Raw genomic sequence first — 22,119 nt, forward strand, 5'->3', positions numbered from 1 at the left:
TAGTACCTGTTCCACTGTAAAGCAGACTTAATGGGTCATAAGTCTTCATTAACATGTTAATCACTAATTTGACTTTACCCGACCAGTCGGGTATAAAACTGTAATTAAGGGGCAGAAGAAACCAGATAGGTTCCACAAAATGAGTATTACTTTAGTGCGAGTTATTCCAACTCGAAACTCGCATACGGTATTCCAATTTGCATTTTCCAACTTCCAACTCGCATATTAACCCTACCACAAAATAGCAGCATAAATGTATATAAACATGCATGTCTGTAGGACAACACAAGTGTTCATGGGACAAGAGTGTATTCCTGGCCCCTAATTGGTCAGTTGTTAGTTTGACACTCAGGATAAGCCCTGTCCACATTTTTAATGGTACAGGTATATATATCCCTTTGCATACCTCCTGACTGCTTTTGGATACATGGATGAGGAAGAATTGTTTAATTGTTCATGGGACAAGAGTGTATTCCTGGCCCCTAATTAGTCAGTTGTTAGTTTGACACTCAGGATAAGCTCTGTCAATATTTTAAATGGTACAGGTATATATATCCCTTTGCATACCTCCTGAATGCTTTTCGATACATGGATGAGGAAGAATTGTTTAATACATACCGCGTCATCTTTTACAGTAATGTCTTTCTCCCCACAAGGTGTTGATTCTGTGTGAGTGCACTTATGTCCTAAAGGACACCAATCACAATCAAAGCTGGTTACACATTCATAACACCTGAAATAAGAGGAAAAATACTTAGTAAGCTAGTACAGATACGTTGATATGAATGTTTTTCCCCTACCTGACAAGCATGGTGAATGCTCAGTACATTCTCAAATATGGCACTTGCGAATAAAATCTCGCAAGTTATTTGGGTGGGAATGAAACCCACAACCTCAAGATAACCTGAGATCAGATTCAACACTAGCCATTAAGCACAAGCTTGGTGGTCTAGTGGTTAAAACACTAAGCTAGTATCTTGAGGTTGTGAGTTTAATTCCCACCAGAGATTTTTTTCGCAAGTATTTGAGAGCTTAATGAGCATTCAGTTCGACGTCGCTTCAGGTAAGGCAAAACATCATTCCTATACTAATCCCCTGACGCAAAATACCATCGGAACACAGTATATGATATGTTATGCACTTTCTTTTAATACGGCTGCACCACCCCAAAAAGGCCAAAAAATTCCGCTGGTGTAGGCCTAAGCCTTGACCTGCCTTGTACTACAATAGAAAATTTGCAGGGCAGCAAGTAGAACTCGAATAGGCCACTGAAGACATATATAAACCTATATAAATATGCCTAGTCATAAAACAACTTATAAAAACTCATTTTTTATCCCAAATGTGAATAAACACTACAGTAATTCAAAATCAATACAGTGTATTCTTCCCTTCCTGTTGTTTACGACAGCCGTTTTTTCTTTTTTCTAGGCGAATTCACCTAAAATGTGTTTCTTTTTATATTACCCACATGGGCAGTTCAATAATTACGAAGTTCCTTAGTGCACATGCTTATGACTGAGAAAAAAATGAATGATTTGCACTATTGGGTGGACTGCATAAAAGTTAAAACATAAAAACATATAAGACAGCATAACATCAATTGAGATAGGTTATATCTTTCTAATTTAAGTCTTTTAAAATAAATAACAATGAAAAATAAACCACTTGAAATTTCAATTATTATGGCAAATAAATATTACAAGTTGCAATATCGTACTGTATTTAGTTTGATTTTCATGTTTGATTTGTAGAATGATTGATTATATAAAGTAAAAGTGGGATGCCCCCACACAAGACAAACAAAAATGTACAGTAAAATATTTACATTCATTTCTTTATTTCGGAAATGTATTTATATAGAATAGCTTTAAAACATACGATTAAAAAAGACAAAATTAAGATCAAAATCAAAATTCATGATTGCCAATAGTAATACGGACATCTTAATTTTCTTCTTAAATTTTGACGAAAAACTTGGTTAATGAGATAAAAAGCGGTTAATGAGATATATTTAAAAACTTAGGGAAAATATGAAAAAAGGCGTAGATCGTTGGCGTTATCAAATTTCATTGATGTTTGCCTTAAACTTTGTCCAAGCAAAAAAAAAATCCTTAAACAGCATTCTTCTGTACAGAACATATAGTACACATTTTTTTAATTACTTTCATAATTCTGTGTAATCTTTTAAATAATACAAATAACACATGCAACAGTAATAATTAGAAAAGAGTAGAAAAGTACAAACATTCTTTTGTTCTTTTGATTGAAAGTTTTAACTCTATTTAATAATTTGTTTTATATAATATAATAACAATGAAACAATGTATAACAAGAAATTAAGTTACAAACGAACAAGTATTACCTTAATTACAATAAATTTAGCTTATTTTTTCAAATCACGATACAAAACTAAGAACTAAATTGTGCCAAAAAAGACATTAAAATACATCACAAAACGCTACAAACACTGGAGCGGCACAGAGGCTTTTTATGGCTCCTCTGTCCCCCAGCGCCTGGCTCGGTAACCACCCTACGCCTCTGAATTAAAACCATTATCGTGTGAACTGAACTTCAATATTTGATGACTCATCTTTTTTTTTCTCAGAAAATCAAGATATTCTTACCACGGCCTGGATATTCCAAAAATTAAAATGCCATTGGCCTGCTTGACACACAAGATATTTCAGGCCAATTGGTATGATAAATTAATCAATTCTTTTTGCGGCTCCTGTTTCTACTACCACAGAAAAATTTCTTTGAAAGAACTAGCAGTTGGGAAAGGTTTTTCTTTGCCAGTGGAAACATATCTTAAGTTTCTTGTAAGATCACCTCCCCACCAATAATAAAATGTTGGCAATAATTGATTAAAACTTTGTCCATACTATGAAATTTTATGTGATAAGTACTGGTGACTTGTCCATATATGGGCATGCTGATGTCATATATGGGCAAATCACATAGTCACATTTGAGCAAGCTTTATGTATACCATAGTATACCACACTATGAACATCATCATTGTCATCATTACTGTATCTGCTTTGAATATGTAAAATTTCCTGTGTTTTTGACTTAATTACATTACGGTACTTTTGAAATTTTGTTATTGTATTTATTGATACCGTAGTTATGGAAAGAAGGTTCTTTTAAATCTCATAGAAAGAATTGTTCTTGTGCTTTTTGGTATTAATTTAATTGTAACTTTCATTTAGTAATTTTTGTTGGTTTTCAACGCACCGTTAGTTGACGAGTGCCACTGTAACATAAGTGTTAAAGTTCAAATAAATCTTAATCATAGGCTGTCATTGAAGCTAGTGTATTAATATTCAATATTATACTGTATTATGATAAATTTAATTCTGCCTGGATTATCACAAATAACAGACAATCAAAACCACAAACCTAGCACCATATCCTTATTACTAAATATGAACTCTTATTGTACTAGACAATGATTTAACAACTTAAGTTTAATGACATCACTGGAGGGCTTTAAATTCTGGTTACTTTGCCAATATATTTGATAACCATGTAATGGCAAAATATTGGAAAGCTATGAGGAATGAAAAAATATATATATCAACACAGGATCAACGTTAGGCTGTCTCTTTCAAAGTCACATTCATCCTACATGTCAGTGGAAAAATTTCATTTCAACTTCCTTGATCAATGTTCAAAATATTTATTATTATCTGTATTGTTTCCATGGTGAAGTTCAAGGAAAGGTGGAACGTGGAAACAGAAGGTGAAGTAATACTAATAGAATGTTTGTATCTCCTTACATGTAAGACTGCCTTGTAGATACTTAACAGAATAAACACTTCCTTGTTTGGTTTGATTTGGTTTATTCAATTTTTAAAATACTGTTGAGGGGGAAAGGGGGAGTGGAAAAATAATTATTTTTTTCTGATTTAGCAAACAGGTTCTAAAAACCCAAATAACAAACAAGTTTCTTTTTCAAGAACTCCTTAGGCAAAGCCTAATTCTAGTGGGTAAATTTTACATTTATTACAACAAAACATTGATGATAATAATTTTATTTTACTTAGTACCTTTGTATATATATTTTTAATGAATGTTTTTATTTTAATTTTTTATATATATTTTATCTACCTTTTGTAATGTCATGGAAAGAGTTTCCCTTAGTGGAATAATAAAGTTAGTTTTCATCCTCTTAACATTTAAATTTTTTTTTTTCTTTTTACGATAAATCAACAGGAATTCTGACGTTTTGTTGAGAAAGTTGATCCTTTTCCCACTCAATGCAGTTACAGTACTCGAGTGGCCTTAAAAGGATATACTGCTTAATATTAAAATTACATTGTTATTCTATTCATATGCAAACTTAATGGGAATTTCCCCTTTTGTTTTTCATCTTTCCTTGGGAGGTATATTCTTTCTTGTTAATAAATCTTCCATTCGCCTCTATAATATCATAAGGGTTATTTCTCACCGGTGGCTTTCAATCTGCATACTCAGACCTTCTTCAGATAATGACATTGGCATGTATATATTTATTATTATATCAGTTAAAATGTGGTCTTGCCTTTTATAGTGTTGTTTTTCGATCTTCACTGTTTTTGTATCAACTCAAAGAAACACATTATATGTATTATGTATGACAATAATAAATGAATCTTGAACCAATGATGTAATGGTGGAAGTTCTGCTGCGAAAAATCGTAGCCTGCACTTGTCCCCATTACATTATCGGTGACGTAGCCAATGGCAGCATGGTAATGTCATTCGGCTGAAAAAGGTCAGAAAATGTGGACTAAACATTGGATTGGATTTATTTGGTGTACGCACCAAGGATAGCCGCATGAAAGTCTAGAAGAAGACTTCTTTCCAGTGGGGTCCTTCTGGTAGTGATTGAGCAGTACACTGGGAGTCGATTCTCTACTCTCTTCCATAGAGTGTACTGCGTTCTTTAACTTGCACATGGGCCATAAATGCACACGGGACCAACGGCTTAAACGTCTCATCCAAGACATTGCGTTCTTGTTACTTGTATTTCAACCCTCCAGCTGCGACACAAGGAAAAGCAGCGATGGCAATAGAAGCGGGGATCTAGAGATCTCCACGGTTCCGCGCCCACACAGTGGCAACCACCAGATTAGCCAACCGAGCTAAGCTGCTCTCATAATGGTGAAAACAATTAGCTAATGGTGAAAAATAATCCTTATTTTCTTGGCTTAACAGGAATCATATGAAATATGTTCTATAATATATGTTGAACTTCAGATAAAGTATTAAAAAACTGTAATAATACTAATAATAATATTTTATTCATTTATATTACGCAAATTCCATTAAAATATATTCAAATGTGTATTATAATAAAATAGACAAGAATAAATTCAGAAAAGCTAAAATTCAATAGCATATAAAAAGTCAATGATATTTCATCACATTACAATGGTTCATTACAGTTTATTATTGAACAAAATAACTTGTAAATTAGGTACTGCAATTATATCAAAACACTATGCAATTTATTTTATTTATTATTTATTTACTTTATAGGTATTCAGTGCACAAATACATTTCTAAGGAACTGGTCAAGGTGAATTTTCTCCATTGGATACAGAATCAATTCATTTAGTTTTAAACAGAATCAAACGATTCAATATTAAGCAACAATTTATTACATCCTTTCAAAACAATATGCAATATTGCAATTATTATTATTATTATTGCAATTTCAATCTTGAAATATATGCTTTATAAATTTTAGGCCTATATTTCTTTTATTTCCTTATATATATACAACGGCAAGTACACTTGCCACTTACAGAATGGAAAGATGCTTTATAAACCAAATCTCTTTATGAGGCTTAGGGAGTGGAGTTGTTTTAAGTTGTGAAAAAATGTAGTGAGAAAAAGTCCTGCTGTGACAGGAGTTGAGCCAGGACCCTGAGATTAGAAGGCAAACATCTTAACCGCTAAGTTACTCAACTCCACGCACGCACACACATATTATTTTTATTATGTTTTAATAATTTATACAAAATATAATTTCAGTAATTTTACTTAGTTTATTACCATTATTCTATAAATTATTACACTTTTATTAGTAGTTTAATTTTATTATTTATTAATAAGAAAATTATACACAAAAACTTCAATTTTGCTTATACACAAAAATCAGAGTTTTTGCTATAGCATTAACAACTTCAAAATTTTAATTTTTAACTGTGGCTACAAACACTATGAAATCAGAATAACGACATGCGTAGAGTAAAACAGGAAAACACTTGGAAATTTGAATTTATAATTGAGGCTAGTAGACTCTATGAAATCAAAATAACTAATACATAGAGTAAACTTATATCCAGAGTAAACTTTTGCTACTTGAGACTATTTCACTATGAACCAGATAGAGACTCATTGAGGAAAAATTAAACACAAACACTTTACTCACGATTTTATAGCACTGCAATTGTAGAAAGTAAAACGTGTGCTTACTATATCAACTCCAGTCAAATTTGAATATACTGATATCAATGAATAATTTGCAACTGAAAAAAAAATATATATTTTTTTTGTATTGTGTTTACGGTGCTACGTACCAAACTTACTTTGAAAATGTATACCGGTACATATGTATTCCCACATTTTACCAAGTATTTATTACTATAATTATACTTAGATTGATTCCACCTACAATACAGATCAACTATTGTATTAACCTGAACATAAAGTATTTTCTTTACCTTCTCCTTCCTGTAAAATTGGTGCCTGTGTAAAGCTGTCACATGCTAAATTAATTTGACCTCCAGTTAATCTGTGTGTTTTAACTGCTGTCCCTCCAAGTTTACATGTATAAATTTGGTTTGATGGGAGTTGAGTTATATCCAAAGAAATTTTCTGTAGAAAAACATATTGTAAAACAAATCAAATTAAAATATTTAAAGTGACAGTGCAAGGTTTTTTACCTCATCTTCACACGTGGCTTTGTTGTGTTACATCAAGCCTGACCTCTGCGAATGTTCCTATGTAGCCATTGGTAAAAATACTACACTTGTGATGGTACATAGGACGGGCATTAAATTCAGAAACAAATTTATGATATAGCATCCCTAGATGCCTGGAAAAGGCACTCTAAAGTTTTTCTTTTAAAGCAGTGTTTCATGACAAATTATTGGCTTCTCTGTTGAAGGTTTCTGAAACCCTTTCTCAGGTGGCAGATCCAGGACTTTTCTTTAAACTGAGCTCAATATATTTTTAAACTCTTAATTTAAGTTGAAATGATAGGGACTGTTTATTGTCCTCTAATCTAAAGTGATAGTTTTTGCATTTTTGGTAAATTACCTAGAGTCCAATATTATCATTTGGAGAATCAGTATTAGCAATTAGGAAAAGGAAATAAGTATATAAAATACAGAAAATAATAAAGAAACAAATATGGCAAACATTTCAACAAAGAACTTAAAGGAATAATACAAATTCATGTGAATTATTACCATTAGTGAAGACACTGTAACTAGTGTATACTTACTTCATTCACCCACTTTGTAATAGGTAGAAATTCAGGGGCTGTGCCACTGATTGAAATACATTTGTTGGATCCACTCACTATCCAAGCATCAGTGAAACATTCACTTAGCCGACTACACCTAAAGATGCGGATATTAAAGATTGTAATTATGAATTGCATCACAATAAATCCATTACTTTCCATCTAAAGGTATGACATGGTAATGATACAGGTCTCCTTCCAATTAAACACCACTTTTGGGACCAGGATTTCCATGGTCTTTCGTAGCTTTTGTCTCTAACAGTATAACAAAGATATAAGATATTTGTAGATTTGGGAACACAGAAAATTTGAAGATGGTCTTTAATTGCAGGGGTCTGAAATTAAAGGGAGACCTGTATTTGTATATCCGATAACTTTTATACAAAATATAAATATAGAGTCCACAAAGTCACATGACAAGTATGAATAGGGAATAGTCTACCAGTGGCATTGTAAAATCATATCTATGACTTTAAATACATGATTCTTTCTATTTAAAAAATGTGTCTGTCTAACCCTGAGCTGATTCATGTTAGCCAAAGGTAGGTGAGGAGGTGATCTTGGGGAGAGGGATGCCACGCAACTTACAAGCACATGTAAAAGGACGGATAAAAGCAGCAGTGGTTGCTGCATCATAAATGTAGAAAGGCCGTACCAAAATATAATAACGATATTGTATCAAACAAATATTGTATTACATGTACTGGGAAATATTATAGACTAAGTTTTCACAATCCTTTTTCTTTTATTTTGGTGTGCGGCCGTTGGTCTGATTTTACCACCATTAACGGTCAGAAATGGAGACAATACATACTTTACTTACAAGCCATAAAATATTTGCTCCTAGGGGACAACCCGTTGTCAGTACAAGATTGTGAATAAGCATGGCCGACCTAGAATATTAGCATGAAGACCAGGCGTGGGCATAAAAATCAGTCAGTGGGCCAAAATAAATTTTTTATTTAACACCAAGGGCTGCACCGAAACTCTGATGTTTTCAGTGAGCTTCCAAAAACCTCCCAGCTTTTTATTCTCAGTTTTAATGTCACTTTTTACATATAATCGGTGTCTGGCTGTATAAAACAAGATGTTTTTTAGCCAATGTTGCTTGGCGTACCGCACGCATAGGGTTTTTAATTCATTTTCGAGGGCAGCAAAAAAAATCGCTTTGCCCACCTGTTGTGTAGATCGAACCCCACCACAAGGCTTGGAAATTGCAGAGCCATTTTGCCAACTGTACTAAAAACAGGCCAAATACACTTTTTTTATAACACATTTTAAAAGAACACTGAGGCTGAAATTGCTTAAAAAATAAAACAAAATAAGAACAAATTTGAGGCTCAGGTAAAATGTCACATGAGGTATTTATTTTTAAAAAGTAGAAAAACCAACAAAGCTTATTTGGACCCTAAATGTTTAGTAGGTGTGACTATGTACTATTATAATACCCTCCATAATGCAGTAGAGCAGTATACTGCTGAACAATAATAATTTTCTCTGTTTGAAAAGTGTGTAAAAATAAGAACGAAATAAGAACATTTTGAGCCTGATATAGAACAAAAATAAGAACACTCACCCTGGGCAAAATTTTACTGCTTCTAATAAAAAAAACTTTAGGAACCAGACTCAATACAACTGGCTGCCGACGGATAGTGCAACCCGATTGTATACAGGCCAACCGTTTTTTGCTTCCTGTGCAATGCCCGCTTTTCAGTAGAAACCAATATTTACTAGGCCTAGGACCTGATTTACAAAATCCCTACATTACACAACTATAAATACAAATATGTTGCACCCATTAAACTAATATTATACAAGATAAACATAACTTATCGTATTACTTATTTAACCACCTTTTAAAATGTATTATATATATATATATATTACCAAATATATAGGAGAGGGGACATAGACTAATATTTACCTGTTTTCTAATGTACACCAACCACAGTAAGGATCTCCGCCTCCGTCATTAAGCCCAACACATTCACTACAGCTGGTGTAGTGGGTGCAACTCTCAACTCGAATTTTTAACAACTAAAAAAAATCATATGAAAATAGACTTAAAAGTATGATAATCTACTGCAACATAAACAGGTACAGTAATTTAAAAACATGACAGTGGAATGCACCAGCCAAAAAAAAAACAAAAAAACACCATTCTGCCATATGCTCAGTAAAGAGTCATTGATTGGTCAAACACTTTTTGACGAGCAGCATTTTTAAATAATGCTCTTGGTTATCTTGATTTTGTAGATGTCAAATAATATGTTTGAGACTAGCATTCTAATTATTTTTTGCATTAATTAGGGTTTTTTAAATACCACTTGTGTAGTGGGTGCAACTCTCAACTCGAATTTTTAACTAAAAAAATCATATGAAAATAGACTTAAAAGTATGACAATCTACTGCAACATAAACAGGTACAGTAATTTAAAAACATGACAATGGAATGCACCAGCCGAAAAAAAGAAAAAAACACCATTCTGTCATATGCTCAGTAAAGAGTCACTGATTGGTCAAACACTTTTTAACAAGCAGCATTTTTAAATAATGTTCTTGGTTACCTTGATTTGTGGATGTCTAATAATATGTTTGAGACTAGCATTCTAATTATTTTTTGCATTAATTAGGGTTTTTTAAATACTAATTAATAATGAGAATAAATATTAACGATTAAAATAACAATAAGACAAGAGTAATAATAATATAAGCTGTAACCCATCTTAAGAACCAAGTGCAGTCCTCCTGGTGAAGATATTAAAGCCCTCCATCACCAGGAGCTGATAATATGATTTTTCATTAGAAGGTGGGAGAGAGGGAGAGGCTAGCAAAAAATATCAGATGATTTGAATTAAAAATACCTCAGCCCCATTACAGTATGAAAGTATGGTCCCCAAATGACACAGGTATGTTTTATAAACTAACCATGTTTTAATTTGAATAACTTAGCCTCTATATTTCAGTCATAAAAAACATGCAAGATGGCAAAATTTTAAGGGGAGGGAAAGAGGGCTAAAGCCTGTTTATTTCTCCTCTAAGTGCCCTGGGCACTGACAAACACTAGTTTGAACATTATTATGGGTTATGCTGAATATAAATCTGCCCATGCCAACATGAACTGAATTTTAAATGGATAATTACTATTTTTTGTTAACTTGATGGAACAATTTTACCTTATTTTCTGTGAGAATTGTGAGATTAGTTGATGTAGCATCAAGGAGTGATAAAGCTCTCACAGGAAAACCTTCGTCAAGTGCTAGTGTCTCGTACTCACGGGCTGCGCTCCCATTATGAATGTGTACCTAACGAACATCATATAATTTAACATTTCATATAGTAAAATGTGCTGTCAAATGGACAACTAACCAATATTTAAAAAAATGTGTTCTACTTATTTAATATATTTAATGTATTTAAATGTAATCATATTGATATAGGGCGTCCTTGTAGCTCTTCCTAAAATGTCAGCTGGTATTCAGGTGTCTCATTAGTATAATGAAGCATTATGACGCTCTATCTTATTTCAAAGCTTAGAGTGTGGAGTTTTTAGTCATAAAAAAAACCCTACATGGTGTCAAAGGAGTTGAGTCAATGACACTACGTGCAAGAAAGTAAAGCAAGCATTTTAAACAGGACCACCAAGATCCACATAAGACTTAGGATGATACCACAAACTACTTTATTTTATTTATGTAACATAAAAGTAGTGCAGTATGTACCCTATCAGGAAGTACTGGTAGTTCCTCTGGTATAACCCCACCCTATCTTGAACAAAAAATTTAGCCCAATGAGAACAAAATTGTTCCCATTAATCAACAGACAGTTAAATAATACCTGCTTGTACTCTTTTGCATAGACCCTTAAAACTGGTAGGTAATCAATTTAAGAACATTTGTAGTAAAAATTAACGTCTGCAAATCAAAAAATGTTATTAACAACAACATACTTTTCAAAAGCAATTCAAAATTTAGCAGAATACACAGTGACAAGTATTTTTCTTTTCTTAACAATGGAATAACTTGTACCTTAATGAGTTTTCCGTGGTATGTACCTAGAAACGCTATGGTGTTATTCTCCTCTACTGCCACCGAAATTGAAGTCATATAATTGGCGTATTGCAAAACCGGTTGTGAATACGCAGACTCAGCCAAGGTACCTTGCGAGTACTTGACCCTCAAATTACTCCCTTCACACATGTATATCTTTAAAAGTTCTTCCCTCACATTCTGTTTAAATAATAACAATAACAATAATAATAATAATACATTATTATTATTTTATTTAGCCATCATTTGAAAAATATATCATAGGCGCAATGTCTATTCGATGGCTGTGTCTTCTTATCATATTTTACATACTATACTTTACCTATTATAAGACCCATAAATTAGATTTATATAGCACCTTACACCAATAATAGCTCCTACAAAGTTACTGGTTAAATTAAGTGTTATATTTACAGGCCCGTAGGCAGGATTTTCAAAGGGGAGGAGCGTTTTGCAACTGAAGTGGACCCTACGATGGGCTACTGCCTAGGGATCCCCGCGAGGGTGGGGCGAATCTTCTGGAACCTCTGACAAAATATTTGCATTTTGAGGGCCTTTTTTAATGGATTTCTAAAATCCATAATTTGTAATATCCTATTTAAATTTTCATTCATTTGAGTATTGTCTAGGGACCTACAGTAAAACAGGAGAAAGAGGGTTTGGTGAAGGGAGAAACTTGCACAGACAGATGGTCAATACCACCTCAGCCCCACCATGGTTGGGGCTGAGGTAAGAAAAATTTATGGTTATGGCATGGAAAATGGCCAGAAATGGCACTCTCAGACAAACTTTAATTATGATTTTTCTTTTTTCTCCATTTCTTTTATAATTTTAGGGGGCTCTCCCCCTCCCCCTTGAATCCACCACTGTGAAATTGTAATTTTTTATGTTCTTTACATCTGTAGGCCTACAGATGACATAGATCAATCTGCAATCACTGGAGCTGATAGTTTCCGACAGATTTCGTAGCATATTATTAAAAATCAACGAGTAGAAAAGCGGGCAAAAAATGTAATGCATACTATAGCATTTCGCGATAATTAGGAACGATTTTAGGGAAATAATAGGTTTTAAAAAGTGGACTTTTTGAAATTTGGTGGTCCAGGGGCACAGGCCTGGAGGGGGTTTGTGAGAAAAGCGACAAAATAGCATTTTGAGGGTCTTGCATAATAGATTTCTCAAACACATAATTCATGAATATTTCATTTAAATTTTCATTAATTTGGGTGTTTTTGGGACCTGGAAAAGTAACATTATTATGTCCTGTACATCTGCAGGCCTATAGATAACATCCTTCATATTATATAGATCAATCTGCAATCACCGGAGACGATCAATTTCTAACAAATTTCATACCACATTATTAAAAATCAACAGTTAGATAAGCTGGCAAATATATAAACAATGCATGCTACAGCATTTTATGATAATTAAGAACGATTTTGTGAAATCATAGGTTTTAAAAAGTGAACTTTTTGGAATTTGGTGGGGGGTTGGTGTTTTTTCTCATAGTAACTTTTAGCAGTCCTTTTAAATAAAATTAGCACTACAGAAATCATTAAATATTATTGATTACTGCACAACTATATATTTTATCATTACTTACAGTACAATACATTTATATAGTCATATTTAATATAGTACTATTTATTATTAATGTTTTAGTATTACCCCTTTAGGTACTGCAATACTACAATTTAATGTAAAATGATTTCATATTTTTTAATCACAGTATTCTTCTTAATTCCTGCTGGCAACTTATTGTCTGTTATCATTTATTTATATAGTAAAATACAACATTCCAATCAAGTGTATATCAAAATTTGCAAAAAAAACCCCATCTATACATTAATTTTTATGTAGATCCCTACATCATTCTTTTCAGACAAGTAAAAAATTTAGTAGCAATTGTATCAAAAGAATTTACATTAAAAATATATTAAAGCTTGTGCCAGTGACAAATAACATTTTTCTAAACAGGTATTATACAAATACTACAATTTATATTTATTGTGAAGAACAGTAATTTGTAATACTTACGTTTTCAGAGCATTCAGCACCGTCTACATAACCTAGTACATATGGACTTCCACTGGTGTAGCATCCATTAATAGCCTTAAAGAATGCTTCCTCAATCTCGTTTAAGGTGAACATACAGAGAGCAGAATTACTAAGGTCTTCAGTGGTAAATACACCAAAGAAAACCTTCTGTGGGACTGTCAAGTTTAGAGCACTTGCCAATGTAGATCCAATCAACTCCACTTTCATAGCCTGGACTATCTCGTAATCAAAGTTTGAATCAACACATCGAAGAAAAATTTCTGAAAAAGCAGATAATTCACCTGTTTCACAGATACGACTTATCCGTGCCTGGTTTTCGCGGTTTGAAACAAAATAGTTGAATTCTTTGTGATAGAATCCAGTTACATACTGAATTGAGTCCCTTTCATTATAAGCTGCTTGTATTTTAATATCGTCAATAAACGCAAAGGGATTGCTTGGATCCAATCTTCTAGTTGCCAACATTCGAGACTTAGCACTTTCAGAATCAATGGATGCAATCCATAATGTAGGTTCATTTATAATTTTTTCCTTTTTATTAATTAAGGATATAAAACCAACAGCAGAAAGATTCCCCATCCCAACAATGTTTTCCACAGCAGTGCCATCATACATCTCCAAAGTACTCAAAGAGCGAGCTTCGCATCCTCCATGGTTACCGCCTCCACAACTTATCAAACTATTGTTATTGTAATCAATGACCAGGACTTTATTAATATTATTACAATCATCTCCATTTGCACATGTACTAACTTTACTCACATAATTAAAATCATCAGAAAGCAAAATAAGAGAATTTTCAGCACCGATGTAAATATTTCCAGTGTTGTTATCTCGAGTGAACCGATGGAACCCTGTGCCTTCGTATCTGTACAGCTGATAGTCCGACATGTCTAGACTAGTTGAATAAATTCTTGAGACCATACATATCAGTAGTAGAAGCTGCCTGGTGAACATCATGGAAATATGATGAAAGACTTTGGACACAGCAAAATATACCTGTAATAATAACAGATTTTAATTTATTTATTATTTAATAATTAATACTTCTGAATTTGAATGTTCTTATCTATATTTTTCTTACAATAACTTTTTAAAATATATGTGTATTTTTTTAAATTTGCCCTTTTGTATTATCCAAATAAAGTATTTTCATTTGTAATAAAATAAAATTGGATTGAATTTATTTATTTATTTAATTTCTTTATTCTTTATACTGGGAAAACCTGTTCAGTAGCATATCTACTGTTCTCCCACAGGGCCCAGTACAAAAAGTTGATAATAACATTCACAATTCATAAGAACGAGCAACATGGATAAACCAGAAAAAGTACATTAACATCCAGATCATAACATTTTTTAAATTGTTAAAATAATATAAGATCAATACGAACATTTATAAATATAATTAGAGAAATACAGCAGCAAAAATTACTAGTTATTATAATTATTATTATTACTTTTTTTTTCAGTGATGTGATGACATATGTAGGCCTAATGTTATTTTCTGTTGTGTTCTCTATCAAAAAGGTCACTGATGTTGGTTCTGGAATGGCAAGCCTCATATGTTGTTATTTATTCTGCTACTATTTTAAGAAAATAAATGCATTACTTCAAATTGATTTGAGTTGAATCATACTATTATATGCTTCCTCTTACAATATCTTAGACAGCATAGTACTAGTATGGATGCAAGTGTGTAACAATTCCAATGGCATTAAAAATACAACTAAAGGTACATGATGATAATTATAAAAATAATAATTCATTTTAATGTATGTTCAATATTTCTCTTTATGAACATAATCCAAATTCACGAATTACTGTAAAGTACCAATTAATGAATAAGGAAATAAAAAATACTGTAGATTATAAATTACAATTAACTAAACCAAACTAATAATAAATATAAATTAGTCAATTACAAATTTGAAACTTCACCTTTTAATTTTATTGCTTTTCTGACATAGAGGTAAACTTGTACAGTTTACCCTCTACTTGGAGACCCCTCTAATGCCGAGACCAATTTTTCAAAGTACCAACTGATCACATCTATTAACACTAAGCTCACCCTCTAATTCTGAGACCATTCTAATTTGAGACTGTGACCACTGTTTTAATGCTGGACTATTGGAAACAATTTTATAAATGTTGTACAACTGATTTTTCAGACACTAAAAGGGTGTTGGACAAAAAACTTGAAAAGTTAATGAGATATAGATTTTAGAATATTAAAAACTGGGTAAAACCACATTTTCTTCATAGATGAGCTACATTGGAACCTGCTATTTAAGCTATTGAATTTTAAGCCTAATGATTTGTACAAGATACAAGATATACATTTGGTTCCAGTGGATAAAACACTTAATTATATTAATGATTTAGTCATTTAGAAACCAAACACAGAATAATATTCAAAGAAAATTAATATTAAAATCTTTTAATATAAATGACATGTTTAAATTTGGTTCCAGTTGCTACAAAATTAACTACAGTACATTATGATTCAGTCATGTAGTAACCTAACACAGAATCAAATTCAAAGGAAATTAATATTAAGTTCTTCTAAAAGAAATTTGGAGACCACAATACAGTTTTGGTCTTTGTTTTTAGGGGTTTTTGAATATGATCACTCTCTAATTATGCTACTTTTGGAGACCACTGTTTAGACATTTTCTCCATTTAGACAATCTATTCAGCCTAATTTTTGAACAGGGGATATATTTCCCGCCCCAGCCTTGTTTTACAGTCTGGAATGTGTCTACATTATTGGATGTCTCTTCATTATGCGCTATGTAAATATTAATAATGGTCCTGGGTGGAGTGATTATATAGTGTCAAATCTAAACTTCAAATGCATATAGTATAATTATAACAAAACATACTAGGTGGCCTAACACCTTTACTTATTTTAAAGTACTTGAAAATCTGGGATCTGCCATGGTCACCAGAAAGTAGAGCCTGATGGTACTTCCCAATACATTTGTTAACAATAACAAAAATGTAAGGCGTACACTACATCTAAATCTTAAAGCTAGGCTCCAGAGGGGAAAAAAAGTGATATGTTGTAACTGCTTCTTTTATGACACGAAAAAGATGGTTGACAAAATACTTGGAAAACAGTTAACAAAATATGGATTTTTTAATATTTAAAAACTGGGGCAGGGGAAAGGGGAAGGGGGGTGATGATGCTCACAGAAATTCATCCGTTTTTCAGCCCACAATTTCTCCCACAATTTTTAAATATTTTGCAAAAATTCATTCAACCAATTCAGGAATTCCCCAGGTGCGTTGCTTTGCCGTTGACTCGATCGTGTGTGTTGTTCAATAATGGCTTTTAAAGAGTAGAAAACTCCTTTGTACAAAAAAATGTTTGGTCAAGTTAATGTAATTCAAAATGACTAAATACTTACACATTTGGGGGATTTGATTTGCGTAGTACACCATGGATTCATGGCAACATGACAACAAAATAGCCTCAGCAATCAGTGCCGTGGTGAGCTTGGGCTGACGCTAATTTCAAGTTCTGGAAGTTTAACCCAACCCCAACGTCCATTTAACCAGCAACGATAAATTAATGTCACCGATTACGCAAGGATGACTGCGCATGCGTAATCTATTTCACGTAAATATATCGTACCTAGTATCCAGATCGGGAGCTGTTAGCGCTAACCGTTAGCACCTGCGTGAAAATGCCCGATCGCTTAGCGCTAACCGTTAGCGGTATCCAGATACCGCTAACGGTTAGCAAGCGCTATCGGTTAGCAAGTTGAGGGCGTTTCTATCATCAACCAATCACACGTACGCGTTTACAATTTCCAGTTTCTTATTGGCCAGTGATTCGATCATCGTATTGTTGGTATCCGGATCGGGATTTTCTCGCATGGACGCACGGCAGCTAACCTAACCGTTAGCTGCCGTGTGAGAACATAGCCTTTACCGTAAATATATGATTTCCACTTTCTTTCATCAAACACCCTTTTTGTCTTAAAAAAATCAGTTGTAAACAACATAATATCAAACATTTTCTCTCAGTCCAGAGTCTGGCTTAACATTCATAGTAAGCCTATCGTACAAGCTAACCCTTTAGTCGGGTAAGCCTGGTCTTATTGCGGTTTTTGTTATTATTTTGCACATAATAAGTTACCTAGCGCCAATAGCGTAGGCTGTACTAGGCCTATATCACGTTATTGCACGATCTACCACTACACAAGCACAAGAACACTAAGAGGACGGTCACACGTCAATACCTACCGGACGTCTACCTGCTTCAGGCTAACTTCAGCCAGTCCAGTAGCGGTGTCCAGGAGGGAGTATACGAATAATGTACAAAAAATAGCACAACTTCTCTTAAAACATTGATACATAAAAAAATACTACGTCTTTTCTGCATGTGTGTATGTACTTCACATGTGTATTTACAACTGAACTTCGATTTTTTTAAGTTCCACTGTATACGGCAACTGACTTCTCTCTGCGAGAAGTTAGAACAACTTAACTTAAAATAGATGGCGCTCTTTTGATTTACTTAAACCACTGGCTTCCAAGGCACACAGTAAATTGTTTGTAAATCATGGAGAAAATATATTTGTGTATTTAGTGTATGTGTTTGTTAGCAACCTCCTGCCTACAGTTTTAAGTTTACATAAGTCAGATTATTTCTGATATTGGATAAAGATTCCGTTTTACCTTGGTTACAATCCGAACATTGGCGGCGCTAGCGGGGGATCCAGAGAGAAAAGCCCCCCGGTCGGGAACTCTTGACCCTCCCACTTTGAACACCCACTTTGACCCCCCTGTCGGGAAATTTCCATCAAGGCCGTCGGAGGAGAAAATTTCGAGCGCCGAATATACCATTCAAGCATGTCTTCATAAGCTGTCAACGTTTTAGGGATTAAAAACTGTTTAATTCAGTGAAAGCAGTGCTACCATATGTGCGATTACTATCATACGGGTTGCAGTGGTGCATCAGCTTTTCCCCAACAGGGGGTTAGTACCCCCACAGCTGGACTAGTACCCCCGATATCGTTTTTAAATACAGAATCCCATAATTAATACAAAATTTTATTATCTTTTGATTTAAAAAAAAAATTCCTCGACAAATTTAATTACTCCCCGACAAATTAATTTTTCCCCGACCGGTGAGAGGGGGAGGTTGTGGGGGGGGGGACGCTAGGCTTCCCCGGCCGGGGGCCTGGACCCCTTGTAGTGGAGCTTGGACCCCTCGTCGGGGAATTCCTGGCGCCGTCCCTGAAGCCGAAATCGGGTGTGGATGTGGGGACCCCACACTAGATATCAAAAATTATCAACTGATCTCAAGCTTTCTGGAAGAGTTAGGCCTAACCAAGAAAGAAATTATATAGTTGGCGACGATCCAGATTTGGGTGTGGATTATTTTGTGGTCACTGAAAATACTAAAACTGAAGACCTAAATACAGTCCGCCCGCCAATTTGAGACCACTCTGTGTATCTGAAATTTGGGGCGGTCTCGGTGTTCGGTCTTAATTTTAAAAACTTTATAAATAGAGACCATTGGCTTGAAGTGGTCTCCAAGCAGCATAACTGGAGGGTAACCTAACATGAAACCTCTAAAAGACCGAAAATAAAAGTGGTCTCCAAAAGACAACATGAGAAAACCATTTATTTATTTAAAAGAAACTGCTATTTGCTTTTAAATTTTTGTTTTTACCAACTTAAAACTGTTTAAAACACATAAAAAAATTTAAAAAAAACTCTGAACAGCATACTGCAAAGTAAACTTAACATTTATAGGCCTACTTTAGGTTTAGGTAGGTGTGTAAGTGTCCATCTTTTACATAAAGAAATTTTCTCTTGTGTTACTTGGCCATCACTTATTTTTCCAATCTTCAATATGCAATTCTCCAATGAGTTTGAAATTTCCTCATGGCCACAATGAAGTGGGCTAGACTCGTTGATAAGGGGGAGGGGAGAGTACCGGAAGTGCCACGCCCACCTCAGTATGCCATTGTTGGAGCTAAATTTGAATGGCCCTGCCCCCTTCTTTTGTTAGGCCTACTATAAACATAATTTTTGCTTTTAGTTTTAATTATTTACATATCTTTGATTTTAGCGAGGTGGGGTAAAACATTTATCAGGGGAATTATCCCCTGTCCCCTTGGCATTTTCAAATGTGGTCTTGAATTGGAGGTCATTTTGTCACTTGGTACTTCCATAAAGGTGGTCTCGGTCTCATATTAGAGGGGTTTTCATATTTAGAGGGTGAGCTCAGTGTAAAAAGATAGGTAGCCAGTTGGTAATTAGAAAAAGTGGTCTCGACTTAGAGGGGTCTCAGAATTAGAAAGGTCTCGAATTGGAGGGCGTATCTCAAAATCTGAATGTTTTGGTGATGGTCCAAAGTAATTTTAGTGACGATTCGGAGTAGGGTATGGATATGAGGACCATTTAAAGGGAACTTTGCCAAATTTAAATACCTAAAGAAAATGTTTAAAGCATCTGAAAACCTTTCTGGAATGGTTAGGAATAAAGTATGCAAGTTAGTTGGAACGTCCCATGCCTAAATATCATAAAAACTGATCAACGGATCTGAATGAAGCTTTTAGAATGAAATTGTCATGGTCCAAGAAACAATGATTGAAGGCTCTTTGGCTAATGGATAGCACATACAGGCGCGTCGGAAGCAATTTTTATTGGTCCGGCCAAATGCGACGATCCGCACCCCACCCTTCACCTTGCCCATGGCAGAGGGAGTGGGGTTGGTGATCCCAATGGAAAACCCTTTTTTAATAAACTATGTCCTTACATGGCATCGTATTCAATTGCCGGTATTACGCAGGAAAAATTAACGTTTACAGAGAAGATTTTACCGACCTATAGCAAAGCCGTAGCCACGAGAATTGAAGTGGTCAGGTTGCGAGCGAAGCGCGAGCACTGATGATTGCGCGTTACGGGACCGCCAAGGGCTCCAGGTAGGGGTTCAGGGTTCCGGGGCCATTAAACCATTAAACTGTAATATTATTAACATTAAGCCATTAAACTGTAATATTATTAACTAAGACCAATCAACACATAACATAAAACATGTACAAAATCAAAATGATCATGTTTAATCTTTCCTCGTCCGTGCTTGAATAAAACGTGATTTGGATCTAACGTGTGTAAAATGATACTGATAAACAATCGAAATTCTCTGTACAATATTATGCTAAACATTTACAGAGTGGACTTCCTTATGCTGTGGTCATATTAGACTGTAGTACTATTATTAAAGAAGTCCATTCAACAAACAACATAAAACATATGTTTTATGTTGTTTGTTGAATGGACTTCTTTAATAATAATATTACAGTCTAATATGACCACAACATAAGGAAGTCCAATTATACATATCAAAGTTATTAGGTTAAAAGCAAAGTAGGGAAAAACTATGAATTCAGAGTGTATTCAATAAGAATATGCACGAAGTGTATTTCAAAGCATCTAGAAAACAAAAACTTTTCAAGAAGCCGAATACTCCCCCCAACCCATATCTAAAATGTGCCTTCCAGCGACAAAACAAGCTAGCTCTCTTCTCATGACCCCTCCCACCATGGACCTATCTTATTAATAGGTCCATGCTCCAACCATGGGAACCCATATGTGCGATGGCCAGGGTAAACTCTGGATCCGCGCTTGACATATAATTAAGAGTGTTAAAAAAGGTATATTTACAGTAGATTTATTTATAGAAAATAATGTTGCATAAGAACTATCAGAAATAAATATACAGATAAAGGCATGTTTTTTGTCTTGGCTTGGTAATTTTGTGAATAAGTGAATATATGTCCTAGGCAAGTGTATGGAACCTTTATTCTGATTTTCTGCAAAAGCTCACTATGTGTAATAATTGACCTACTTGATTTACATAAAAGGTAAGCCCACTACACACTAAATTTCAACTGAAGAAAAATGCACCCTAGTTTCTTAATCAGTCATTATAAATTTTACACTAAAGAGAAGAAAACAATGTAAACTATCATTAACGGTTCCTGAGTTATGTCAAAGAGAGAGTAGGTTGAGTCTAAACATACAGGTGGAATAGCCCTTTTTTCCTATTCAAAACCTAATTAACTTGTGGTCTGTCAAAAAGTGGTCAGGTTGAAACCATCGTACCCTGATAGGTAAAGGGCCCAGACAAACTTTTAGGGTTTTAACAAATCACGCAGAAAAATAGATTATTTCAAGGTTTCTTTATTGAAGTTTTGCTCTCCGGAGACATTCACATCACTGACAAATGAAATTAAAACGGATCATTGTTAGTGTGACAGGTTATATTATGGCCTGTAATTATATATACCAGGGGTGACGCCAGCGATGGGGGAGGGGGACCGGGGCTGGACCAGTGCCCCCCGTCGGGGAAAAAAGCACAATTCGTCGGGAAGAAAAAAATATATATGTATTTTCTACATACTAGTAGACTCTAAAATCGATCGACCACTTTAATCGAAGCTCGACCACGCCCACTTTGC

The 22,119-nt window shown here is 34.2% G+C and overlaps 1 protein-coding gene across 1 annotated transcript in view; it reads right to left on the bottom strand.

Annotated features, from left to right (window-relative positions):
- The window catches only part of LOC117115364 (plexin-B-like), a 49,425-nt gene extending 31,319 nt beyond the window's left edge, over positions 1–18,106 (bottom strand). The window contains exons 1-9 of the mRNA XM_033259129.1: positions 17,888–18,106; positions 13,613–14,632; positions 11,552–11,752; positions 10,700–10,828; positions 9,448–9,560; positions 7,503–7,620; positions 6,718–6,871; positions 6,426–6,522; positions 619–733 (exon numbers count right to left, since the gene is read on the bottom strand). Of these exons, the coding sequence (XP_033115020.1) occupies positions 619–733; positions 6,426–6,522; positions 6,718–6,871; positions 7,503–7,620; positions 9,448–9,560; positions 10,700–10,828; positions 11,552–11,752; positions 13,613–14,593 (1,908 nt within the window). The 5' untranslated portion in view covers positions 14,594–14,632; positions 17,888–18,106. The remainder of the gene's footprint in view (positions 1–618; positions 734–6,425; positions 6,523–6,717; positions 6,872–7,502; positions 7,621–9,447; positions 9,561–10,699; positions 10,829–11,551; positions 11,753–13,612; positions 14,633–17,887) is intronic.
- Positions 18,107–22,119: the final 4,013 nt, after the last annotated feature.

Source organism: Anneissia japonica, unplaced genomic scaffold (genome assembly GCF_011630105.1).
Source record: "Anneissia japonica isolate Jap-2015-1 unplaced genomic scaffold, ASM1163010v1 scaffold288073_len612986_cov165, whole genome shotgun sequence".
NCBI classification, from domain to species: Eukaryota; Metazoa; Echinodermata; class Crinoidea; order Comatulida; family Comatulidae; genus Anneissia; species Anneissia japonica.